Source organism: Phocoena phocoena, chromosome 20 (assembly GCF_963924675.1).
Source record: "Phocoena phocoena chromosome 20, mPhoPho1.1, whole genome shotgun sequence".
Classification (NCBI taxonomy): Eukaryota; Metazoa; Chordata; class Mammalia; order Artiodactyla; family Phocoenidae; genus Phocoena; species Phocoena phocoena.
This window is the reverse complement of record NC_089238.1, coordinates 30,604,169-30,626,597: the sequence shown is the minus strand read 5'-3', so window position 1 is coordinate 30,626,597 and position 22,429 is coordinate 30,604,169. Positions and strand designations below refer to the sequence as shown.

Genomic DNA, 22,429 nt, shown 5'->3' with positions numbered 1-22,429 from the left:
GAGTGATGGTGCCAACTCCAGAGAGGTTAAGCAACTTACCCGAGGGCACACAGCCTATACTCAGAGGACTAAACCTACACTGCAGCTGTCTCACCTCCCGGCCACACGGTGCCGGTTATGACATCACGGGAGGCTGAATCCGGCCTCTCCTTTTTCAGGGCTGCAAGGGTCTTCGCAGACAGTCCAGCTGTGCTCCTGGCTGCAGAGGTGGGCGGCTGGAGCCCAAAGAGGTCACAGAGCTGTGCGGAGGGTTCTGAGTGCCGGCTCAGGGCTTTCCCACTGCTGCCTCTGTGCCAGGTGCTCAGTGTTCTCACCCTTCATGGGATGACGTGGTGTCCGGTTGGGCGCAGGGCTGCAGTCAGCCTGCAGGAGGGCCAGTCCCATCTGTGTCACATATAGCCACGTGACATAACCTGTCTGTGGCTCAGTCTCCTGTGCCCTAAAGGGCAAAGTAATAGTGTCTGGCTCTCGGGATTAAAGAACTGAATACATGCAAAGAAGGTCAGAATACACTGGGCACTCAGTGAGTAATCTACCACATCGCCCATTCATTTATTTATCTATTTATTTATTTGCTATCATCAGCCTAGGAGACATTGTTCTCCTTCCAGACACGCAAGCAAGGACGGTGTGTTTAGCTCTGTGCTCTGGGCCGTCCCCATCAACCCTGTGAGCGTGGGACCAGTTCCCCCGAGAGGGTTATCCTGCCTTCACGCAAAGAGCCGTTGACACACTACAGATAGAAAGCCGTGAGGGACACAGTCCGTGCCCTCCTCACAGACACAGAAGGATCCTGTCACTTCTGCTGTCACCTGCATCAGGATTTCCTTACCATTTTCTTTTCAGTGATTTTGTGAAATACGTTATACCAAAAAATAAAAAAAAAAACCTCTTGAACACTACTGAAGGAGAGAGTCAGAAGGTAGCCACAGAATCATAAATACGCTCCTACTGGGTCACCTTGGTCGCCCCCAGGATTGAGCTGGACGTGGTGGAGACGGGCTGAGGACACAGCTCTGGGCCAAAGGGGAGCTTTCTCACTGACTCCCTCTTTCAGCTGCGAAGCGACAAAAACACAGAAGCAGGGCACCACTCCCCAGCACTGTGTGCCTGCCTCAGCAGCCTCCTTGTACCGTAGGTACTTTGGCCTTTGGGAAACGGGCTCCTGACTGCCGTCTCCCTTCCCGGTTGGTGTGACAACTCAAAGAGCAAAAGTGACTAACAAGGCTTGGCATGGACTCCACGGTGAATAACTGTCAGGACTACTCAAAGGGAACTATGCACTCGTCTCGCTTTGTTATTCAACGCCAGGTCTGCCTGTCACCTACAATGATGCCGCCCCTGGGGAAGCGTCCCATGGCTAGGGAACCTCCACCCTGGCGTGGGGGTGGGCCGGCTACAGTGAGGAGCGCCCCTGGAAAGTTTAGGCAAAGAAGCCCCCGGAGAAATGAGCCAGGACCCCTCCAGGAAAGGAAAACACAAGTGGCGACTCGCGGCTGAAGCCAATGTTCACCGCGCTGCGGTTACAGGAGGCGGTACCGGAAAAATGCTTCCAAAGGACCGTGGTGGCAACGCCTGGGGACACATGGGGTCGGCGAAACGGTGGTGAGGGTCACATCCGCCTGCGCTCTCTGACAGCGCTCCCCGGCTCCAGCCAAGCCAGGGGACACGAGAGGGAGGCGGGGGCTGTTCTCAGGCTGCAGGAAACGGCGACCCGGAGGCCGGCGGCGGCGGGGCCTGGGGCGGGGAAGGCCGGAGGACGCGGGAGCCGGATTCCTGCACAACCCGCCAACACGGTGGCTGCTCCCGTCGGGCACATTGGGAAGGGGCGGCCAGGGGGCTGGGACACCGCTTACCGCACGGCACCCGGTCCCTCCGCTCCGGCCGGCACCGAGGTGGAATCGTGCGCTCCGCCCCGCCTGTTGCTCACGGCCCGGCCCAGGGCGCGGAGGGCGGCGCCGGCGCGGATCCGCGGGGCGGGCGCAAGGCGGGGGCGGGGCCTCTGCGCCCGGGCCGCCTCCTCGGCCTATAACTGAGCCCCCGGGCTCCTCGCTCCCACACGGCCCCCACCGGACCCCTGAAGCGGCTTCGCCCCTTGCTTTGGACCTCGGGCCTCACTGCTCCTCCAGATGGACCCCAAGTGCTCCTGCCCCACTGGTAAGGGAGCCCTCCGTGGCTTGGAGCCTTAGGATGCCCCCTTCCCAGGCACAGGACGAGAAGGGAGGGCTTTGAGTTTGAGCTCGGGAGGACTCCTGTCACGGGTCCAGGGCTTTCTTGGTAGCCAGGCTCCTGAGGGCACGTCAGTCTCCCTTTGCCTCTCTGTTGACACTGAGGGCACGGAGGCTCCAGGCTGTCCTTCTTGAGGTCACCCAGCAGGCCAGGGGATTGCTAGACCGGGACCCAGTGTCTGGAGGAGGCCTCGGAGCTGCCAGGACTTGATGGGAGGAGCGGACGCTGCCTCTTTGGGGTTCAGGCCATGGGCCCCGGCCTCCAGCCCCCAGCCCCAGTCGGCCTGGGCTGGGTCTGGAGCCCGGGACCTTCCCTGTGGAGTCCCATCAGGAGGGGACCTACTCTCCTTGGACCAGAAGAGAGGAGCTGGGGCTTCTCTATCCGCCTGAGTGGACACGAGCTCCCAGGGCTGAGTCCTGACAGAGGAGGAGGGCTCAGGGAGGCATCGCTGACCGTCTGCTGTAGCTCCTGCATCCCTGTCCCCGCTCACTGCTGGCCTTTCCCTTCCCGGCAGGCGGCTCCTGCGGCTGCGCTGGCTCCTGCACCTGCAAAGCCTGCAGATGCACCTCCTGCAAGAAGAGTGAGTGTGCGGGGCCTTCTCTGGGAATGCGGGGTCTGGGCTGAGTGCGAGGAGGGAGCCCAGAGCTCAGCGGGCAGGCAGGAGCAGGACAGTGACCAAACTTCCCGGCACCCCCCCTCACCAGGAAGGGATTCACAATCAGAGCTGGAATCACCTTCGGCATGACCGAGACCCAGGCGCGCACTAGAGAACAGGGAGACTGAGGCCCAGACGGGTCACCAACAAACCACCTCAGACCTGTCACTAGAACTAGTCCTCCTGCCTCCTGAGTCACGCTTCTGAATCCTCTCAGGGACCGAAGCACTTTAGGGACATGAACCAGTGGCCGTGCGTGGCTTCTCGGACCTGGTGCAGCCCTTTCCTGTCGAAGCAGCCCAGAGCTTCCCTATCCCGAGCGGGAGCTGCTCTGTGAGGGCTTTGCCTCCACTTTGATCCTGAGGACTTGGCTCACATCACTGGTGGTGCTGGGGGCTGGCTTTCTCTTGTCCCCAGAGGCCCTGCTCACTGCCTCTCCAAAGGCGCCGTGTGCCCTGTCCTGGGCGCAGATGGGCCGGGCAACCTGAACCTAGTGTGTGAGAGCAATTACCTCAGGACAGAGGACACCATCGTAAACTCAGGGTCTGGGCCTGAGGGCGGCTGGGGCCAGGCCTGCTGCTGGGAAGGGTGGTTCCGGACAACGCGTGGTCCGACTGCACGCTGCCCTTGCCTCCCCAGGCCGCTGCTCCTGCTGCCCCGTGGGCTGCGCCAAGTGTGCCCAGGGCTGCGTCTGCAAAGGGGCCTCGGACAAGTGCAGCTGCTGTGCCTGATGTCGCGGAGAGCCTGCCCCGGGTGTCAACAGAGCAAGCAGGACAAACCTGCATTGGACCGTTTTCCACACAACCGGACCTGACGCTACATTCCTTTTTCTATGAAATATGTGAGTTCTAATAAAAGCTGTTGACTTTATTCTGGCTCTGTCTTCCTTGGTCTGTCTTGGACAAAGAGACTCCGTGCCCATCAGGGCTGGCGTGGGGAACTGGGCTGGACGTGCGGAGACCTCGGCTCTGGACCAGAGAGTACCCCCGCACACCCCACACCCCCAACACACACACACACACACACACACACACACACACACACACTGAGCCTCTTAGCCGCTTAGGTTAATTGGAGCTCCCGTTTCTCAGCTCCACAGGATACCCTCGCCAGATGACATAGGGCATTGGACACACAGGGGACACACTCCCTCTACTGCCCTTAGGAGTAGGGGTTGCAGAGAAAGTTGTCCATTTCTCGTTTTCCTTCTCTGGGGGCCCCTGCCAAACTCAGTCCTCGGTGACGAGAGCCTGGAAAGTACCCAGAGGGGATGGAATCCCACACCCCTCTTGTGTGACTTCTGCACGGGGCTTGCGTCTAAAACACGCTGGAAAGACCTCTCTGTATTTTCTGCCACAGCTTTAACCCTGGTCAGTAAAAAGGATCGCCAAGAAAACGTGTCAAAGGACACGATATGTGACACCCAGTTCTCCCTGCAACACGTAAAACCACCTTCACACGTGGAGGAGCAATTCTGAAAACCGGGCGCTCTCCTATGCTGCTCATACATTGAAAGTGCGCCCGAGTCCTGGGAACACTTCACAGATGCCCCACTGTGGGGACCACACACGCCTGGAGCAGCTCTGCCCCCTGCCTCCCCACAGGGAACATCAGTCTTGGCTTGCCCAGGGCTACGGGCACCCGTGACAGCTCCCTGCGGGGGCTTGGCTCTGAATCTTCGCAAGTTCCTCCCTAGGTCAGGCTGACATCTTCCCTTCCCTCAAAACCCAGCCCGTGGCTACCTGACATCCCGAAAGAAAGTGATTTGGATTTGGTGGGAATTTCCCAGCTGTTTCCCTGAGACTTGGTTTCAGAAGAAGGACTTCATGTGTTCCTCTGCAGAGTGACGGTGGTGCTGCAGTGCGGGGCGGGGGGGGGGGGGGGTGGGGTGCCTGCTGGGGTTTATTAGCAACAAGTGTGTGCTGAGGGAACAGGTAGTGTATTTCAGGTGTTGGGCCCCCTGGCGGTCTGGGGAGGGAACTCCTATTTGATGGGCACTCCGAGAGAAAGAGGAGACACGTGGCTCAGAAGTCAGGACCAAGATCGGCCACAGGTGCTCCGAGTGCAGAGGGCATTTCGGGAGCCGGCCCGTGCTGCGTGCGTGGGCGTTGGTGTCAGGCACTCAGGTTCACAGCCGCCATGCCACTTCCTGACCTGGCAAGTCACTGATACTCTCTGAGATTTCATTTCCTCCTTTCCATACAAAAGATTCATTTCAAGGAGGGGCAATAAGCGAGATAGTGGCCTGGCTCCTAGCTCGGGCTTCCCGAACGGTGTCCTGTACGATCGCTCTCTCCACACTGACAGTTGTGCACAGAGAATCCTTGAGCTCCCCACAAGCTCCTGGAGAAAGGCTCCCTGGTTTGCGAGCAAGCTCACGGTGAGGGCAGAGATGGATAGGAACCTTGCTTATCCAGTGCCAGAGGGCGTGGGGATGTCCTCCAACAAGCCCCGTGCAACGAGTCACCGCCACAGCGTTTGGACAGACTCGGTGAACCTGCGTGGTCTGGAGTGATGGTGCCAACTCCAGAGAGGTTAAGCAACTTACCCGAGGGCACACAGCCTATACTCAGAGGACTAAACCTACACTGCAGCTGTCTCACCTCCCGGCCACACGGTGCCGGTTACGACATCACGGGAGGCTGAATCCGGCCTCTCCTTTTTCAGGGCTGCAAGGGTCTTCGCAGACAGTCCAGCTGTGCTCCTGGCTGCAGAGGTGGGCGGCTGGAGCCCAGAGAGGTCACAGAGCTGTGCGGAGGGTTCTGAGTGCCGGCTCAGGGCTTTCCCACTGCTGCCTCTGTGCCAGGTGCTCAGTGTTCTCACCCTTCATGGGATGACGTGGTGTCCGGTTGGGCGCGGGGCTGCAGTCAGCCTGCAGGAGGGCCAGTCCCATCTGTGTCACATATAGCCACGTGACATAACCTGTCTGTGGCTCAGTCTCCTGTGCCCTAAAGGGCAAAGTAATAGTGTCTGGCTCTCGGGATTAAAGAACTGAATACATGCAAAGAAGGTCAGAATACACTGGGCACTCAGTGAGTAATCTACCACACTGCCCATTCATTTATTTATCTATTTACTTATTTGCTATCATCAGCCTAGGAGACATTGTTCTCCTTCCAGACACGCAAGCAAGGACGGTGTGTTTAGCTCTGTGCTCTGGGCCGTCCCCATCAACCCTGTGAGCGTGGGACCAGTTCCCCCGAGAGGGTTATCCTGCCTTCACGCAAAGAGCCGTTGACACTACAGAGAGAAAGCCGTGAGGGACACAGTCCGTGCCCTCCTCACAGACACAGAAGGATCCTGCCACTTCTGCTGTCACCTGCATCAGGATTTCCTTACCATTTTCTTTTCAGTGATCTTCTGAAATACGTTATACCAAAAAATAAAAAAAAAAAACCTCTTGAACACTACTGAAGGAGAGAATCAGAAGGTAGCCACAGAATCATAAATACGCTCCTACTGGGTCACCTTGGTCGCCCCCAGGATTGAGCTGGACGTGGTGGAGACGGGCTGAGGACACAGCTCTGGGCCAAAGGGGAGCTTTCTCACTGACTCCCTCTTTCAGCTGCGAAGCGACAAAAACACAGAAGCAGGGCACCACTCCCCAGCACTGTGTGCCTGCCTCAGTAGCCTCCTTGTACCGTAGGTACTCTGGCCTTTGGGAAACGGGCTCCTGACTGCCGTCTCCCTTCCCGGTTGGTGTGACAACTCAAAGAGCAAAAGTGACTAACAAGGCTTGGCATGGACTCCACGGTGAGTAACTGTCAGGACTACTCAAAGGGAACTATGCACTCGTCTCGCTTTGTTATTCAACGCCAGGTCTGCCTGTCACCTACAATGATGCCGCCCCTGGGGAAGCGTCCCATGGCTAGGGAACCTCCACCCTGGCGTGGGGGTGGGCCGGCTACAGTGAGGAGCGCCCCTGGAAAGTTTAGGCAAAGAAGCCCCCGGAGAAATGAGCCAGGACCCCTCCAGGAAAGGAAAACACAAGTGGCGACTCGCGGCTGAAGCCAATGTTCACCGCGCTGCGGTTACAGGAGGCGGTACCGGAAAAATGCTTCCAAAGGACCGTGGTGGCAACGCCTGGGGACACATGGGGTCGGCGAAACGGTGGTGAGGGTCACATCCGCCTGCGCTCTCTGACAGCGCTCCCCGGCTCCAGCCAAGCCAGGGGACACGAGAGGGAGGCGGGGGCTGTTCTCAGGCTGCAGGAAACGGCGACCCGGAGGCCGGCGGCGGCGGGGCCTGGGGCGGGGAAGGCCGGAGGACGCGGGAGCCGGATTCCTGCACAACCCGCCAACACGGTGGCTGCTCCCGTCGGGCACATTGGGAAGGGGCGGCCAGGGGGCTGGGACACCGCTTACCGCACGGCACCCGGTCCCTCCGCTCCGGCCGGCACCGAGGTGGAATCGTGCGCTCCGCCCCGCCTGTTGCTCACGGCCCGGCCCAGGGCGCGGAGGGCGGCGCCGGCGCGGATCCGCGGGGCGGGCGCAAGGCGGGGGCGGGGCCTCTGCGCCCGGGCCGCCTCCTCGGCCTACAACTGAGCCCCCGGGCTCCTCGCTCCCACACGGCCCCCACCGGACCCCTGAAGCGGCTTCGCCCCTTGCTTTGGACCTCGGGCCTCACTGCTCCTCCAGATGGACCCCAAGTGCTCCTGCCCCACTGGTAAGGGAGCCCTCCCTGGCTTGGAGCCTTAGGATGCCCCCTTCCCAGGCACAGGACGAGAAGGGAGGGCTTTGAGTTTGAGCTCGGGAGGACTCCTGTCACGGGTCCAGGGCTTTCTTGGTAGCCAGGCTCCTGAGGGCACGTCAGTCTCCCTTTGCCTCTCTGTTGACACTGAGGGCACGGAGGCTCCAGGCTGTCCTTCTTGAGGTCACCCAGCAGGCCAGGGGATTGCTAGACCGGGACCCAGTGTCTGGAGGAGGCCTCGGAGCTGCCAGGACTTGATGGGAGGAGCGGACGCTGCCTCTTTGGGGTTCAGGCCATGGGCCCCGGCCTCCAGCCCCCAGCCCCAGTCGGCCTGGGCTGGGTCTGGAGCCCGGGACCTTCCCTGTGGAGTCCCATCAGGAGGGGACCTACTCTCCTTGGACCAGAAGAGAGGAGCTGGGGCTTCTCTATCCGCCTGAGTGGACACGAGCTCCCAGGGCTGAGTCCTGACAGAGGAGGAGGGCTCAGGGAGGCATCGCTGACCGTCTGCTGTAGCTCCTGCATCCCTGTCCCCGCTCACTGCTGGCCTTTCCCTTCCCGGCAGGCGGCTCCTGCGGCTGCGCTGGCTCCTGCACCTGCAAAGCCTGCAGATGCACCTCCTGCAAGAAGAGTGAGTGTGCGGGGCCTTCTCTGGGAATGCGGGGTCTGGGCTGAGTGCGAGGAGGGAGCCCAGAGCTCAGCGGGCAGGCAGGAGCAGGACAGTGACCAAACTTCCCGGCACCCCCCCTCACCAGGAAGGGATTCACAATCAGAGCTGGAATCACCTTCGGCATGACCGAGACCCAGGCGCGCACTAGAGAACAGGGAGACTGAGGCCCAGACGGGTCACCAACAAACCACCTCAGACCTGTCACTAGAACTAGTCCTCCTGCCTCCTGAGTCACGCTTCTGAATCCTCTCAGGGACCGAAGCACTTTAGGGACATGAACCAGTGGCCGTGCGTGGCTTCTCGGACCTGGTGCAGCCCCTTCCTGTCGAAGCAGCCCAGAGCTTCCCTATCCCGAGCGGGAGCTGCTCTGTGAGGGCTTTGCCTCCACTTTGATCCTGAGGACTTGGCTCACATCACTGGTGGTGCTGGGGGCTGGCTTTCTCTTGTCCCCAGAGGCCCTGCTCACTGCCTCTCCAAAGGCGCCGTGTGCCCTGTCCTGGGCGCAGATGGGCCGGGCAACCTGAACCTAGTGTGTGAGAGCAATTACCTCAGGACAGAGGACACCATCGTAAACTCAGGGTCTGGGCCTGAGGGCGGCTGGGGCCAGGCCTGCTGCTGGGAAGGGTGGTTCCGGACAACGCGTGGTCCGACTGCACGCTGCCCTTGCCTCCCCAGGCCGCTGCTCCTGCTGCCCCGTGGGCTGCGCCAAGTGTGCCCAGGGCTGCGTCTGCAAAGGGGCCTCGGACAAGTGCAGCTGCTGTGCCTGATGTCGCGGAGAGCCTGCCCCGGGTGTCAACAGAGCAAGCAGGACAAACCTGCATTGGACCGTTTTCCACACAACCGGACCTGACGCTACATTCCTTTTTCTATGAAATATGTGAGTTCTAATAAAAGCTGTTGACTTTATTCTGGCTCTGTCTTCCTTGGTCTGTCTTGGACAAAGAGACTCCGTGCCCATCAGGGCTGGCGTGGGGAACTGGGCTGGACGTGTGGAGACCTCGGCTCTGGACCAGAGAGTACCCCCGCACACCCCACACCCCCAACACACACACACACACACACACACACACACTGAGCCTCTTAGCCGCTTAGGTTAATTGGAGCTCCCGTTTCTCAGCTCCAGAGGATACCCTCGCCAGATGACATAGGGCATTGGACACACAGGGGACACACTCCCTCTACTGCCCTTAGGAGTAGGGGTTGCAGAGAAAGTTGTCCATTTCTCGTTTTCCTTCTCTGGGGGCCCCTGCCAAACTCAGTCCTCGGTGACGAGAGCCTGGAAAGTACCCAGAGGGGATGGAATCCCACACCCCTCTTGTGTGACTTCTGCACGGGGCTTGCGTCTAAAACACGCTGGAAAGACCTCTCTGTATTTTCTGCCACAGCTTTAACCCTGGTCAGTAAAAAGGATCGCCAAGAAAACGTGTCAAAGGACACGATATGTGACACCCAGTTCTCCCTGCAACACGTAAAACCACCTTCACACGTGGAGGAGCAATTCTGAAAACCGGGCGCTCTCCTATGCTGCTCATACATTGAAAGTGCGCCCGAGTCCTGGGAACACTTCACAGATGCCCCACTGTGTGGACCACACACGCCTGGAGCAGCTCTGCCCCCTGCCTCCCCACAGGGAACATCAGTCTTGGCTTGCCCAGGGCTACGGGCACCCGTGACAGCTCCCTGCGGGGGCTTGGCTCTGAATCTTCGCAAGTTCCTCCCTAGGTCAGGCTGACATCTTCCCTTCCCTCAAAACCCAGCCCGTGGCTACCTGACATCCCGAAAGAAAGTGATTTGGATTTGGTGGGAATTTCCCAGCTGTTTCCCTGAGACTTGGTTTCAGAAGAAGGACTTCATGTGTTCCTCTGCAGAGTGACGGTGGTGCTGCAGTGCGGGGCGGGGTGGGGGGGGGTGGGGTGCCTGCTGGGGTTTATTAGCAACAAGTGTGTGCTGAGGGAACAGGTAGTGTATTTCAGGTGTTGGGCCCCCTGGCGGTCTGGGGAGGGAACTCCTATTTGATGGGCACTCCGAGAGAAAGAGGAGACACGTGGCTCAGAAGTCAGGACCAAGATCGGCCACAGGTGCTCCGAGTGCAGAGGGCATTTCGGGAGCCGGCCCGTGCTGCGTGCGTGGGCGTTGGTGTCAGGCACTCAGGTTCACAGCCGCCATGCCACTTCCTGACCTGGCAAGTCACTGATACTCTCTGAGATTTCATTTCCTCCTTTCCATACAAAAGATTCATTTCAAGGAGGGGCAATAAGCGAGATAGTGGCCTGGCTCCTAGCTCGGGCTTCCCGAACGGTGTCCTGTACGATCGCTCTCTCCACACTGACAGTTGTGCACAGAGAATCCTTGAGCTCCCCACAAGCTCCTGGAGAAAGGCTCCCTGGTTTGCGAGCAAGCTCACGGTGAGGGCAGAGATGGATAGGAACCTTGCTTATCCAGTGCCAGAGGGCGTGGGGATGTCCTCCAACAAGCCCCGTGCAACGAGTCACCGCCACAGCGTTTGGACAGACTCGGTGAACCTGCGTGGTCTGGAGTGATGGTGCCAACTCCAGAGAGGTTAAGCAACTTACCCGAGGGCACACAGCCTATACTCAGAGGACTAAACCTACACTGCAGCTGTCTCACCTCCCGGCCACACGGTGCCGGTTACGACATCACGGGAGGCTGAATCCGGCCTCTCCTTTTTCAGGGCTGCAAGGGTCTTCGCAGACAGTCCAGCTGTGCTCCTGGCTGCAGAGGTGGGCGGCTGGAGCCCAGAGAGGTCACAGAGCTGTGCGGAGGGTTCTGAGTGCCGGCTCAGGGCTTTCCCACTGCTGCCTCTGTGCCAGGTGCTCAGTGTTCTCACCCTTCATGGGATGACGTGGTGTCCGGTTGGGCGCGGGGCTGCAGTCAGCCTGCAGGAGGGCCAGTCCCATCTGTGTCACATATAGCCACGTGACATAACCTGTCTGTGGCTCAGTCTCCTGTGCCCTAAAGGGCAAAGTAATAGTGTCTGGCTCTCGGGATTAAAGAACTGAATACATGCAAAGAAGGTCAGAATACACTGGGCACTCAGTGAGTAATCTACCACACTGCCCATTCATTTATTTATCTATTTACTTATTTGCTATCATCAGCCTAGGAGACATTGTTCTCCTTCCAGACACGCAAGCAAGGACGGTGTGTTTAGCTCTGTGCTCTGGGCCGTCCCCATCAACCCTGTGAGCGTGGGACCAGTTCCCCCGAGAGGGTTATCCTGCCTTCACGCAAAGAGCCGTTGACACTACAGAGAGAAAGCCGTGAGGGACACAGTCCGTGCCCTCCTCACAGACACAGAAGGATCCTGCCACTTCTGCTGTCACCTGCATCAGGATTTCCTTACCATTTTCTTTTCAGTGATCTTCTGAAATACGTTATACCAAAAAATAAAAAAAAAAAACCTCTTGAACACTACTGAAGGAGAGAATCAGAAGGTAGCCACAGAATCATAAATACGCTCCTACTGGGTCACCTTGGTCGCCCCCAGGATTGAGCTGGACGTGGTGGAGACGGGCTGAGGACACAGCTCTGGGCCAAAGGGGAGCTTTCTCACTGACTCCCTCTTTCAGCTGCGAAGCGACAAAAACACAGAAGCAGGGCACCACTCCCCAGCACTGTGTGCCTGCCTCAGTAGCCTCCTTGTACCGTAGGTACTCTGGCCTTTGGGAAACGGGCTCCTGACTGCCGTCTCCCTTCCCGGTTGGTGTGACAACTCAAAGAGCAAAAGTGACTAACAAGGCTTGGCATGGACTCCACGGTGAGTAACTGTCAGGACTACTCAAAGGGAACTATGCACTCGTCTCGCTTTGTTATTCAACGCCAGGTCTGCCTGTCACCTACAATGATGCCGCCCCTGGGGAAGCGTCCCATGGCTAGGGAACCTCCACCCTGGCGTGGGGGTGGGCCGGCTACAGTGAGGAGCGCCCCTGGAAAGTTTAGGCAAAGAAGCCCCCGGAGAAATGAGCCAGGACCCCTCCAGGAAAGGAAAACACAAGTGGCGACTCGCGGCTGAAGCCAATGTTCACCGCGCTGCGGTTACAGGAGGCGGTACCGGAAAAATGCTTCCAAAGGACCGTGGTGGCAACGCCTGGGGACACATGGGGTCGGCGAAACGGTGGTGAGGGTCACATCCGCCTGCGCTCTCTGACAGCGCTCCCCGGCTCCAGCCAAGCCAGGGGACACGAGAGGGAGGCGGGGGCTGTTCTCAGGCTGCAGGAAACGGCGACCCGGAGGCCGGCGGCGGCGGGGCCTGGGGCGGGGAAGGCCGGAGGACGCGGGAGCCGGATTCCTGCACAACCCGCCAACACGGTGGCTGCTCCCGTCGGGCACATTGGGAAGGGGCGGCCAGGGGGCTGGGACACCGCTTACCGCACGGCACCCGGTCCCTCCGCTCCGGCCGGCACCGAGGTGGAATCGTGCGCTCCGCCCCGCCTGTTGCTCACGGCCCGGCCCAGGGCGCGGAGGGCGGCGCCGGCGCGGATCCGCGGGGCGGGCGCAAGGCGGGGGCGGGGCCTCTGCGCCCGGGCCGCCTCCTCGGCCTACAACTGAGCCCCCGGGCTCCTCGCTCCCACACGGCCCCCACCGGACCCCTGAAGCGGCTTCGCCCCTTGCTTTGGACCTCGGGCCTCACTGCTCCTCCAGATGGACCCCAAGTGCTCCTGCCCCACTGGTAAGGGAGCCCTCCCTGGCTTGGAGCCTTAGGATGCCCCCTTCCCAGGCACAGGACGAGAAGGGAGGGCTTTGAGTTTGAGCTCGGGAGGACTCCTGTCACGGGTCCAGGGCTTTCTTGGTAGCCAGGCTCCTGAGGGCACGTCAGTCTCCCTTTGCCTCTCTGTTGACACTGAGGGCACGGAGGCTCCAGGCTGTCCTTCTTGAGGTCACCCAGCAGGCCAGGGGATTGCTAGACCGGGACCCAGTGTCTGGAGGAGGCCTCGGAGCTGCCAGGACTTGATGGGAGGAGCGGACGCTGCCTCTTTGGGGTTCAGGCCATGGGCCCCGGCCTCCAGCCCCCAGCCCCAGTCGGCCTGGGCTGGGTCTGGAGCCCGGGACCTTCCCTGTGGAGTCCCATCAGGAGGGGACCTACTCTCCTTGGACCAGAAGAGAGGAGCTGGGGCTTCTCTATCCGCCTGAGTGGACACGAGCTCCCAGGGCTGAGTCCTGACAGAGGAGGAGGGCTCAGGGAGGCATCGCTGACCGTCTGCTGTAGCTCCTGCATCCCTGTCCCCGCTCACTGCTGGCCTTTCCCTTCCCGGCAGGCGGCTCCTGCGGCTGCGCTGGCTCCTGCACCTGCAAAGCCTGCAGATGCACCTCCTGCAAGAAGAGTGAGTGTGCGGGGCCTTCTCTGGGAATGCGGGGTCTGGGCTGAGTGCGAGGAGGGAGCCCAGAGCTCAGCGGGCAGGCAGGAGCAGGACAGTGACCAAACTTCCCGGCACCCCCCCTCACCAGGAAGGGATTCACAATCAGAGCTGGAATCACCTTCGGCATGACCGAGACCCAGGCGCGCACTAGAGAACAGGGAGACTGAGGCCCAGACGGGTCACCAACAAACCACCTCAGACCTGTCACTAGAACTAGTCCTCCTGCCTCCTGAGTCACGCTTCTGAATCCTCTCAGGGACCGAAGCACTTTAGGGACATGAACCAGTGGCCGTGCGTGGCTTCTCGGACCTGGTGCAGCCCCTTCCTGTCGAAGCAGCCCAGAGCTTCCCTATCCCGAGCGGGAGCTGCTCTGTGAGGGCTTTGCCTCCACTTTGATCCTGAGGACTTGGCTCACATCACTGGTGGTGCTGGGGGCTGGCTTTCTCTTGTCCCCAGAGGCCCTGCTCACTGCCTCTCCAAAGGCGCCGTGTGCCCTGTCCTGGGCGCAGATGGGCCGGGCAACCTGAACCTAGTGTGTGAGAGCAATTACCTCAGGACAGAGGACACCATCGTAAACTCAGGGTCTGGGCCTGAGGGCGGCTGGGGCCAGGCCTGCTGCTGGGAAGGGTGGTTCCGGACAACGCGTGGTCCGACTGCACGCTGCCCTTGCCTCCCCAGGCCGCTGCTCCTGCTGCCCCGTGGGCTGCGCCAAGTGTGCCCAGGGCTGCGTCTGCAAAGGGGCCTCGGACAAGTGCAGCTGCTGTGCCTGATGTCGCGGAGAGCCTGCCCCGGGTGTCAACAGAGCAAGCAGGACAAACCTGCATTGGACCGTTTTCCACACAACCGGACCTGACGCTACATTCCTTTTTCTATGAAATATGTGAGTTCTAATAAAAGCTGTTGACTTTATTCTGGCTCTGTCTTCCTTGGTCTGTCTTGGACAAAGAGACTCCGTGCCCATCAGGGCTGGCGTGGGGAACTGGGCTGGACGTGTGGAGACCTCGGCTCTGGACCAGAGAGTACCCCCGCACACCCCACACCCCCAACACACACACACACACACACACACACACACTGAGCCTCTTAGCCGCTTAGGTTAATTGGAGCTCCCGTTTCTCAGCTCCAGAGGATACCCTCGCCAGATGACATAGGGCATTGGACACACAGGGGACACACTCCCTCTACTGCCCTTAGGAGTAGGGGTTGCAGAGAAAGTTGTCCATTTCTCGTTTTCCTTCTCTGGGGGCCCCTGCCAAACTCAGTCCTCGGTGACGAGAGCCTGGAAAGTACCCAGAGGGGATGGAATCCCACACCCCTCTTGTGTGACTTCTGCACGGGGCTTGCGTCTAAAACACGCTGGAAAGACCTCTCTGTATTTTCTGCCACAGCTTTAACCCTGGTCAGTAAAAAGGATCGCCAAGAAAACGTGTCAAAGGACACGATATGTGACACCCAGTTCTCCCTGCAACACGTAAAACCACCTTCACACGTGGAGGAGCAATTCTGAAAACCGGGCGCTCTCCTATGCTGCTCATACATTGAAAGTGCGCCCGAGTCCTGGGAACACTTCACAGATGCCCCACTGTGTGGACCACACACGCCTGGAGCAGCTCTGCCCCCTGCCTCCCCACAGGGAACATCAGTCTTGGCTTGCCCAGGGCTACGGGCACCCGTGACAGCTCCCTGCGGGGGCTTGGCTCTGAATCTTCGCAAGTTCCTCCCTAGGTCAGGCTGACATCTTCCCTTCCCTCAAAACCCAGCCCGTGGCTACCTGACATCCCGAAAGAAAGTGATTTGGATTTGGTGGGAATTTCCCAGCTGTTTCCCTGAGACTTGGTTTCAGAAGAAGGACTTCATGTGTTCCTCTGCAGAGTGACGGTGGTGCTGCAGTGCGGGGAGGGGGGGGGTGGGGTGCCTGCTGGGGTTTATTAGCAACAAGTGTGTGCTGAGGGAACAGGTAGCGTATTTCAGGTGTTGGGCCCCCTGGCGGTCTGGGGAGGGAACTCCTATTTGATGGGCACTCCGAGAGAAAGAGGAGACACGTGGCTCAGAAGTCAGGACCAAGATCGGCCACAGGTGCTCCGAGTGCAGAGGGCATTTCGGGAGCCGGCCCGTGCTGCGTGCGTGGGCGTTGGTGTCAGGCACTCAGGTTCACAGCCGCCATGCCACTTCCTGACCTGGCAAGTCACTGATACTCTCTGAGATTTCATTTCCTCCTTTCCATACAAAAGATTCATTTCAAGGAGGGGCAATAAGCGAGATAGTGGCCTGGCTCCTAGCTCGGGCTTCCCGAACGGTGTCCTGTACGATCGCTCTCTCCACACTGACAGTTGTGCACAGAGAATCCTTGAGCTCCCCACAAGCTCCTGGAGAAAGGCTCCCTGGTTTGCGAGCAAGCTCACGGTGAGGGCAGAGATGGATAGGAACCTTGCTTATCCAGTGCCAGAGGGCGTGGGGATGTCCTCCAACAAGCCCCGTGCAACGAGTCACCGCCACAGCGTTTGGACAGACTCGGTGAACCTGCGTGGTCTGGAGTGATGGTGCCAACTCCAGAGAGGTTAAGCAACTTACCCGAGGGCACACAGCCTATACTCAGAGGACTAAACCTACACTGCAGCTGTCTCACCTCCCGGCCACACGGTGCCGGTTACGACATCACGGGAGGCTGAATCCGGCCTCTCCTTTTTCAGGGCTGCAAGGGTCTTCGCAGACAGTCCAGCTGTGCTCCTGGCTGCAGAGGTGGGCGGCTGGAGCCCAGAGAGGTCACAGAGCTGTGCGGAGGGTTCTGAGTGCCGGCTCAGGGCTTTCCCACTGCTGCCTCTGTGCCAGGTGCTCAGTGTTCTCACCCTTCATGGGATGACGTGGTGTCCGGTTGGGCGCGGGGCTGCAGTCAGCCTGCAGGAGGGCCAGTCCCATCTGTGTCACATATAGCCACGTGACATAACCTGTCTGTGGCTCAGTCTCCTGTGCCCTAAAGGGCAAAGTAATAGTGTCTGGCTCTCGGGATTAAAGAACTGAATACATGCAAAGAAGGTCAGAATACACTGGGCACTCAGTGAGTAATCTACCACACTGCCCATTCATTTATTTATCTATTTACTTATTTGCTATCATCAGCCTAGGAGACATTGTTCTCCTTCCAGACACGCAAGCAAGGACGGTGTGTTTAGCTCTGTGCTCTGGGCCGTCCCCATCAACCCTGTGAGCGTGGGACCAGTTCCCCCGAGAGGGTTATCCTGCCTTCACGCAAAGAGCCGTTGACACTACAGAGAGAAAGCCGTGAGGGACACAGTCCGTGCCCTCCTCACAGACACAGAAGGATCCTGCCACTTCTGCTGTCACCTGCATCAGGATTTCCTTACCATTTTCTTTTCAGTGATCTTCTGAAATACGTTATACCAAAAAATAAAAAAAAAAAACCTCTTGAACACTACTGAAGGAGAGAATCAGAAGGTAGCCACAGAATCATAAATACGCTCCTACTGGGTCACCTTGGTCGCCCCCAGGATTGAGCTGGACGTGGTGGAGACGGGCTGAGGACACAGCTCTGGGCCAAAGGGGAGCTTTCTCACTGACTCCCTCTTTCAGCTGCGAAGCGACAAAAACACAGAAGCAGGGCACCACTCCCCAGCACTGTGTGCCTGCCTCAGTAGCCTCCTTGTACCGTAGGTACTCTGGCCTTTGGGAAACGGGCTCCTGACTGCCGTCTCCCTTCCCGGTTGGTGTGACAACTCAAAGAGCAACAGTGACTAACAAGGCTTGGCATGGACTCCACGGTGAGTAACTGTCAGGACTACTCAAAGGGAACTATGCACTCGTCTCGCTTTGTTATTCAACGCCAGGTCTGCCTGTCACCTACAATGATGCCGCCCCTGGGGAAGCGTCCCATGGCTAGGGAACCTCCACCCTGGCGTGGGGGTGGGCCGGCTACAGTGAGGAGCGCCCCTGGAAAGTTTAGGCAAAGAAGCCCCCGGAGAAATGAGCCAGGACCCCTCCAGGAAAGGAAAACACAAGTGGCGACTCGCGGCTGAAGCCAATGTTCACCGCGCTGCGGTTACAGGAGGCGGTACCGGAAAAATGCTTCCAAAGGACCGTGGTGGCAACGCCTGGGGACACATGGGGTCGGCGAAACGGTGGTGAGGGTCACATCCGCCTGCGCTCTCTGTCAGCGCTCCCCGGCTCCAGCCAAGCCAGGGGACACGAGAGGGAGGCGGGGGCTGTTCTCAGGCTGCAGGAAACGGCGACCCGGAGGCCGGCGGCGGCGGGGCCTGGGGCGGGGAAGGCCGGAGGACGCGGGAGCCGGATTCCTGCACAACCCGCCAACACGGTGGCTGCTCCCGTCGGGCACATTGGGAAGGGGCGGCCAGGGGGCTGGGACACCGCTTACCGCACGGCACCCGGTCCCTCCGCTCCGGCCGGCACCGAGGTGGAATCGTGCGCTCCGCCCCGCCTGTTGCTCACGGCCCGGCCCAGGGCGCGGAGGGCGGCGCCGGCGCGGATCCGCGGGGCGGGCGCAAGGCGGGGGCGGGGCCTCTGCGCCCGGGCCGCCTCCTCGGCCTATAACTGAGCCCCTGGGCTCCTCGCTCCCACACGGCCCCCACCGGACCCCTGAAGCGGCTTCGCCCCTTGCTTTGGACCTCGGGCCTCACTGCTCCTCCAGATGGACCCCAAGTGCTCCTGCCCCACTGGTAAGGGAGCCCTCCCTGGCTTGGAGCCTTAGGATGCCCCCTTCCCAGGCACAGGACGAGAAGGGAGGGCTTTGAGTTTGAGCTCGGGAGGACTCCTGTCACGGGTCCAGGGCTTTCTTGGTAGCCAGGCTCCTGAGGGCACGTCAGTCTCCCTTTGCCTCTCTGTTGACACTGAGGGCACGGAGGCTCCAGGCTGTCCTTCTTGAGGTCACCCAGCAGGCCAGGGGATTGCTAGACCGGGACCCAGTGTCTGGAGGAGGCCTCGGAGCTGCCAGGACTTGATGGGAGGAGCGGACGCTGCCTCTTTGGGGTTCAGGCCATGGGCCCCGGCCTCCAGCCCCCAGCCCCAGTCGGCCTGGGCTGGGTCTGGAGCCCGGGACCTTCCCTGTGGAGTCCCATCAGGAGGGGACCTACTCTCCTTGGACCAGAAGAGAGGAGCTGGGGCTTCTCTATCCGCCTGAGTGGACACGAGCTCCCAGGGCTGAGTCCTGACAGAGGAGGAGGGCTCAGGGAGGCATCGCTGACCGTCTGCTGTAGCTCCTGCATCCCTGTCCCCGCTCACTGCTGGCCTTTCCCTTCCCGGCAGGCGGCTCCTGCGGCTGCGCTGGCTCCTGCACCTGCAAAGCCTGCAGATGCACCTCCTGCAAGAAGAGTGAGTGTGCGGGGCCTTCTCTGGGAATGCGGGGTCTGGGCTGAGTGCGAGGAGGGAGCCCAGAGCTCAGCGGGCAGGCAGGAGCAGGACAGTGACCAAACTTCCCGGCACCCCCCCTCACCAGGAAGGGATTCACAATCAGAGCTGGAATCACCTTCGGCATGACCGAGACCCAGGCGCGCACTAGAGAACAGGGAGACTGAGGCCCAGACGGGTCACCAACAAACCACCTCAGACCTGTCACTAGAACTAGTCCTCCTGCCTCCTGAGTCACGCTTCTGAATCCTCTCAGGGACCGAAGCACTTTAGGGACATGAACCAGTGGCCGTGCGTGGCTTCTCGGACCTGGTGCAGCCCCTTCCTGTCGAAGCAGCCCAGAGCTTCCCTATCCCGAGCGGGAGCTGCTCTGTGAGGGCTTTGCCTCCACTTTGATCCTGAGGACTTGGCTCACATCACTGGTGGTGCTGGGGGCTGGCTTTCTCTTGTCCCCAGAGGCCCTGCTCACTGCCTCTCCAAAGGCGCCGTGTGCCCTGTCCTGGGCGCAGATGGGCCGGGCAACCTGAACCTAGTGTGTGAGAGCAATTACCTCAGGACAGAGGACACCATCGTAAACTCAGGGTCTGGGCCTGAGGGCGGCTGGGGCCAGGCCTGCTGCTGGGAAGGGTGGTTCCGGACAACGCGTGGTCCGACTGCACGCTGCCCTTGCCTCCCCAGGCCGCTGCTCCTGCTGCCCCGTGGGCTGCGCCAAGTGTGCCCAGGGCTGCGTCTGCAAAGGGGCCTCGGACAAGTGCAGCTGCTGTGCCTGATGTCGCGGAGAGCCTGCCCCGGGTGTCAACAGAGCAAGCAGGACAAACCTGCATTGGACCGTTTTCCACACAACCGGACCTGACGCTACATTCCTTTTTCTATGAAATATGTGAGTTCTAATAAAAGCTGTTGACTTTATTCTGGCTCTGTCTTCCTTGGTCTGTCTTGGACAAAGAGACTCCGTGCCCATCAGGGCTGGCGTGGGGAACTGGGCTGGACGTGCGGAGACCTCGGCTCTGGACCAGAGAGTACCCCCGCACACCCCACACCCCCAACACACACACACACACACACACACACACACACACACACACTGAGCCTCTTAGCCGCTTAGGTTAATTGGAGCTCCCGTTTCTCAGCTCCAGAGGATACCCTCGCCAGATGACATAGGGCATTGGACACACGGGACACACTCCCTCTACTGCCCTTAGGAGTAGGGGTTGCAGAGAAAGTTGTCCATTTCTCGTTTTCCTTCTCTGGGGGCCCCTGCCAAACTCAGTCCTCCGTGACGAGAGCCTGGAAAGTACCCAGAGGGGATGGAATCCCACACCCCTCTTGTGTGACTTCTGCACGGGGCTTGCGTCTAAAACACGCTGGAAAGACCTCTCTGTATTTTCTGCCACAGCTTTAACCCTGGTCAGTAAAAAGGATCGCCAAGAAAACGTGTCAAAGGACACGATATGTGACACCCAGTTCTCCCTGCAACACGTAAAACCACCTTCACACGTGGAGGAGCAATTCTGAAAACCGGGCGCTCTCCTATGCTGCTCATACATTGAAAGTGCGCCCGAGTCCTGGGAACACTTCACAGATGCCCCACTGTGTGGACCACACACGCCTGGAGCAGCTCTGCCCCCTGCCTCCCCACAGGGAACATCAGTCTTGGCTTGCCCAGGGCTACGGGCACCCGTGACAGCTCCCTGCGGGGGCTTGGCTCTGAATCTTCGCAAGTTCCTCCCTAGGTCAGGCTGACATCTTCCCTTCCCTCAAAACCCAGCCCGTGGCTACCTGACATCCCGAAAGAAAGTGATTTGGATTTGGTGGGAATTTCCCAGCTGTTTCCCTGAGACTTGGTTTCAGAAGAAGGACTTCATGTGTTCCTCTGCAGAGTGACGGTGGTGCTGCAGTGCGGGGCGGGGGGGGGTGGGGTGCCTGCTGGGGTTTATTAGCAACAAGTGTGTGCTGAGGGAACAGGTAGCGTATTTCAGGTGTTGGGCCCCCTGGCGGTCTGGGGAGGGAACTCCTATTTGATGGGCACTCCGAGAGAAAGAGGAGACACGTGGCTCAGAAGTCAGGACCAAGATCGGCCACAGGTGCTCCGAGTGCAGAGGGCATTTCGGGAGCCGGCCCGTGCTGCGTGCGTGGGCGTTGGTGTCAGGCACTCAGGTTCACAGCCGCCATGCCACTTCCTGACCTGGCAAGTCACTGATACTCTCTGAGATTTCATTTCCTCCTTTCCATACAAAAGATTCATTTCAAGGAGGGGCAATAAGCGAGATAGTGGCCTGGCTCCTAGCTCGGGCTTCCCGAACGGTGTCCTGTACGATCGCTCTCTCCACACTGACAGTTGTGCACAGAGAATCCTTGAGCTCCCCACAAGCTCCTGGAGAAAGGCTCCCTGGTTTGCGAGCAAGCTCACGGTGAGGGCAGAGATGGATAGGAACCTTGCTTATCCAGTGCCAGAGGGCGTGGGGATGTCCTCCAACAAGCCCCGTGCAACGAGTCACCGCCACAGCGTTTGGACAGACTCGGTGAACCTGCGTGGTCTGGAGTGATGGTGCCAACTCCAGAGAGGTTAAGCAACTTACCCGAGGGCACACAGCCTATACTCAGAGGACTAAACCTACACTGCAGCTGTCTCACCTCCCGGCCACACGGTGCCGGTTACGACATCACGGGAGGCTGAATCCGGCCTCTCCTTTTTCAGGGCTGCAAGGGTCTTCGCAGACAGTCCAGCTGTGCTCCTGGCTGCAGAGGTGGGCGGCTGGAGCCCAGAGAGGTCACAGAGCTGTGCGGAGGGTTCTGAGTGCCGGCTCAGGGCTTTCCCACTGCTGCCTCTGTGCCAGGTGCTCAGTGTTCTCACCCTTCATGGGATGACGTGGTGTCCGGTTGGGCGCGGGGCTGCAGTCAGCCTGCAGGAGGGCCAGTCCCATCTGTGTCACATATAGCCACGTGACATAACCTGTCTGTGGCTCAGTCTCCTGTGCCCTAAAGGGCAAAGTAATAGTGTCTGGCTCTCGGGATTAAAGAACTGAATACATGCAAAGAAGGTCAGAATACACTGGGCACTCAGTGAGTAATCTACCACACTGCCCATTCATTTATTTATCTATTTACTTATTTGCTATCATCAGCCTAGGAGACATTGTTCTCCTTCCAGACACGCAAGCAAGGACGGTGTGTTTAGCTCTGTGCTCTGGGCCGTCCCCATCAACCCTGTGAGCGTGGGACCAGTTCCCCCGAGAGGGTTATCCTGCCTTCACGCAAAGAGCCGTTGACACTACAGAGAGAAAGCCGTGAGGGACACAGTCCGTGCCCTCCTCACAGACACAGAAGGATCCTGCCACTTCTGCTGTCACCTGCATCAGGATTTCCTTACCATTTTCTTTTCAGTGATCTTCTGAAATACGTTATACCAAAAAATAAAAAAAAAAAACCTCTTGA

At 59.5% G+C, this 22,429-nt stretch overlaps 4 protein-coding genes across 4 annotated transcripts; all 4 read left to right on the top strand.

Moving 5' to 3' along the window:
• The first annotated feature begins 2,129 nt into the window (after window positions 1-2,129).
• LOC136140457 (metallothionein-1E-like) lies at window positions 2,130-3,615 on the top strand. Its single transcript, XM_065898581.1, has 3 exons — window positions 2,130-2,157; window positions 2,744-2,809; window positions 3,524-3,615. Exons 1-3 carry the CDS (start codon window positions 2,130-2,132, stop codon window positions 3,613-3,615), a joined length of 186 nt encoding a protein of 61 aa, XP_065754653.1.
• Window positions 3,616-7,521: 3,906 nt separating this feature from the next.
• LOC136140459 (metallothionein-1E-like) lies at window positions 7,522-9,007 on the top strand. Its single transcript, XM_065898582.1, has 3 exons — window positions 7,522-7,549; window positions 8,136-8,201; window positions 8,916-9,007. The coding sequence occupies exons 1-3, from the start codon at window positions 7,522-7,524 to the stop codon at window positions 9,005-9,007; spliced, it is 186 nt and encodes a 61-aa protein (XP_065754654.1).
• Window positions 9,008-12,902: 3,895 nt separating this feature from the next.
• Window positions 12,903-14,388, top strand: LOC136140461 (metallothionein-1E-like). The gene is made up of 3 exons (XM_065898584.1): window positions 12,903-12,930; window positions 13,517-13,582; window positions 14,297-14,388. Exons 1-3 carry the CDS (start codon window positions 12,903-12,905, stop codon window positions 14,386-14,388), a joined length of 186 nt encoding a protein of 61 aa, XP_065754656.1.
• Window positions 14,389-18,278: 3,890 nt separating this feature from the next.
• On the top strand, window positions 18,279-19,764 carry LOC136140460 (metallothionein-1E-like). The gene is made up of 3 exons (XM_065898583.1): window positions 18,279-18,306; window positions 18,893-18,958; window positions 19,673-19,764. The coding sequence occupies exons 1-3, from the start codon at window positions 18,279-18,281 to the stop codon at window positions 19,762-19,764; spliced, it is 186 nt and encodes a 61-aa protein (XP_065754655.1).
• Window positions 19,765-22,429: the final 2,665 nt, after the last annotated feature.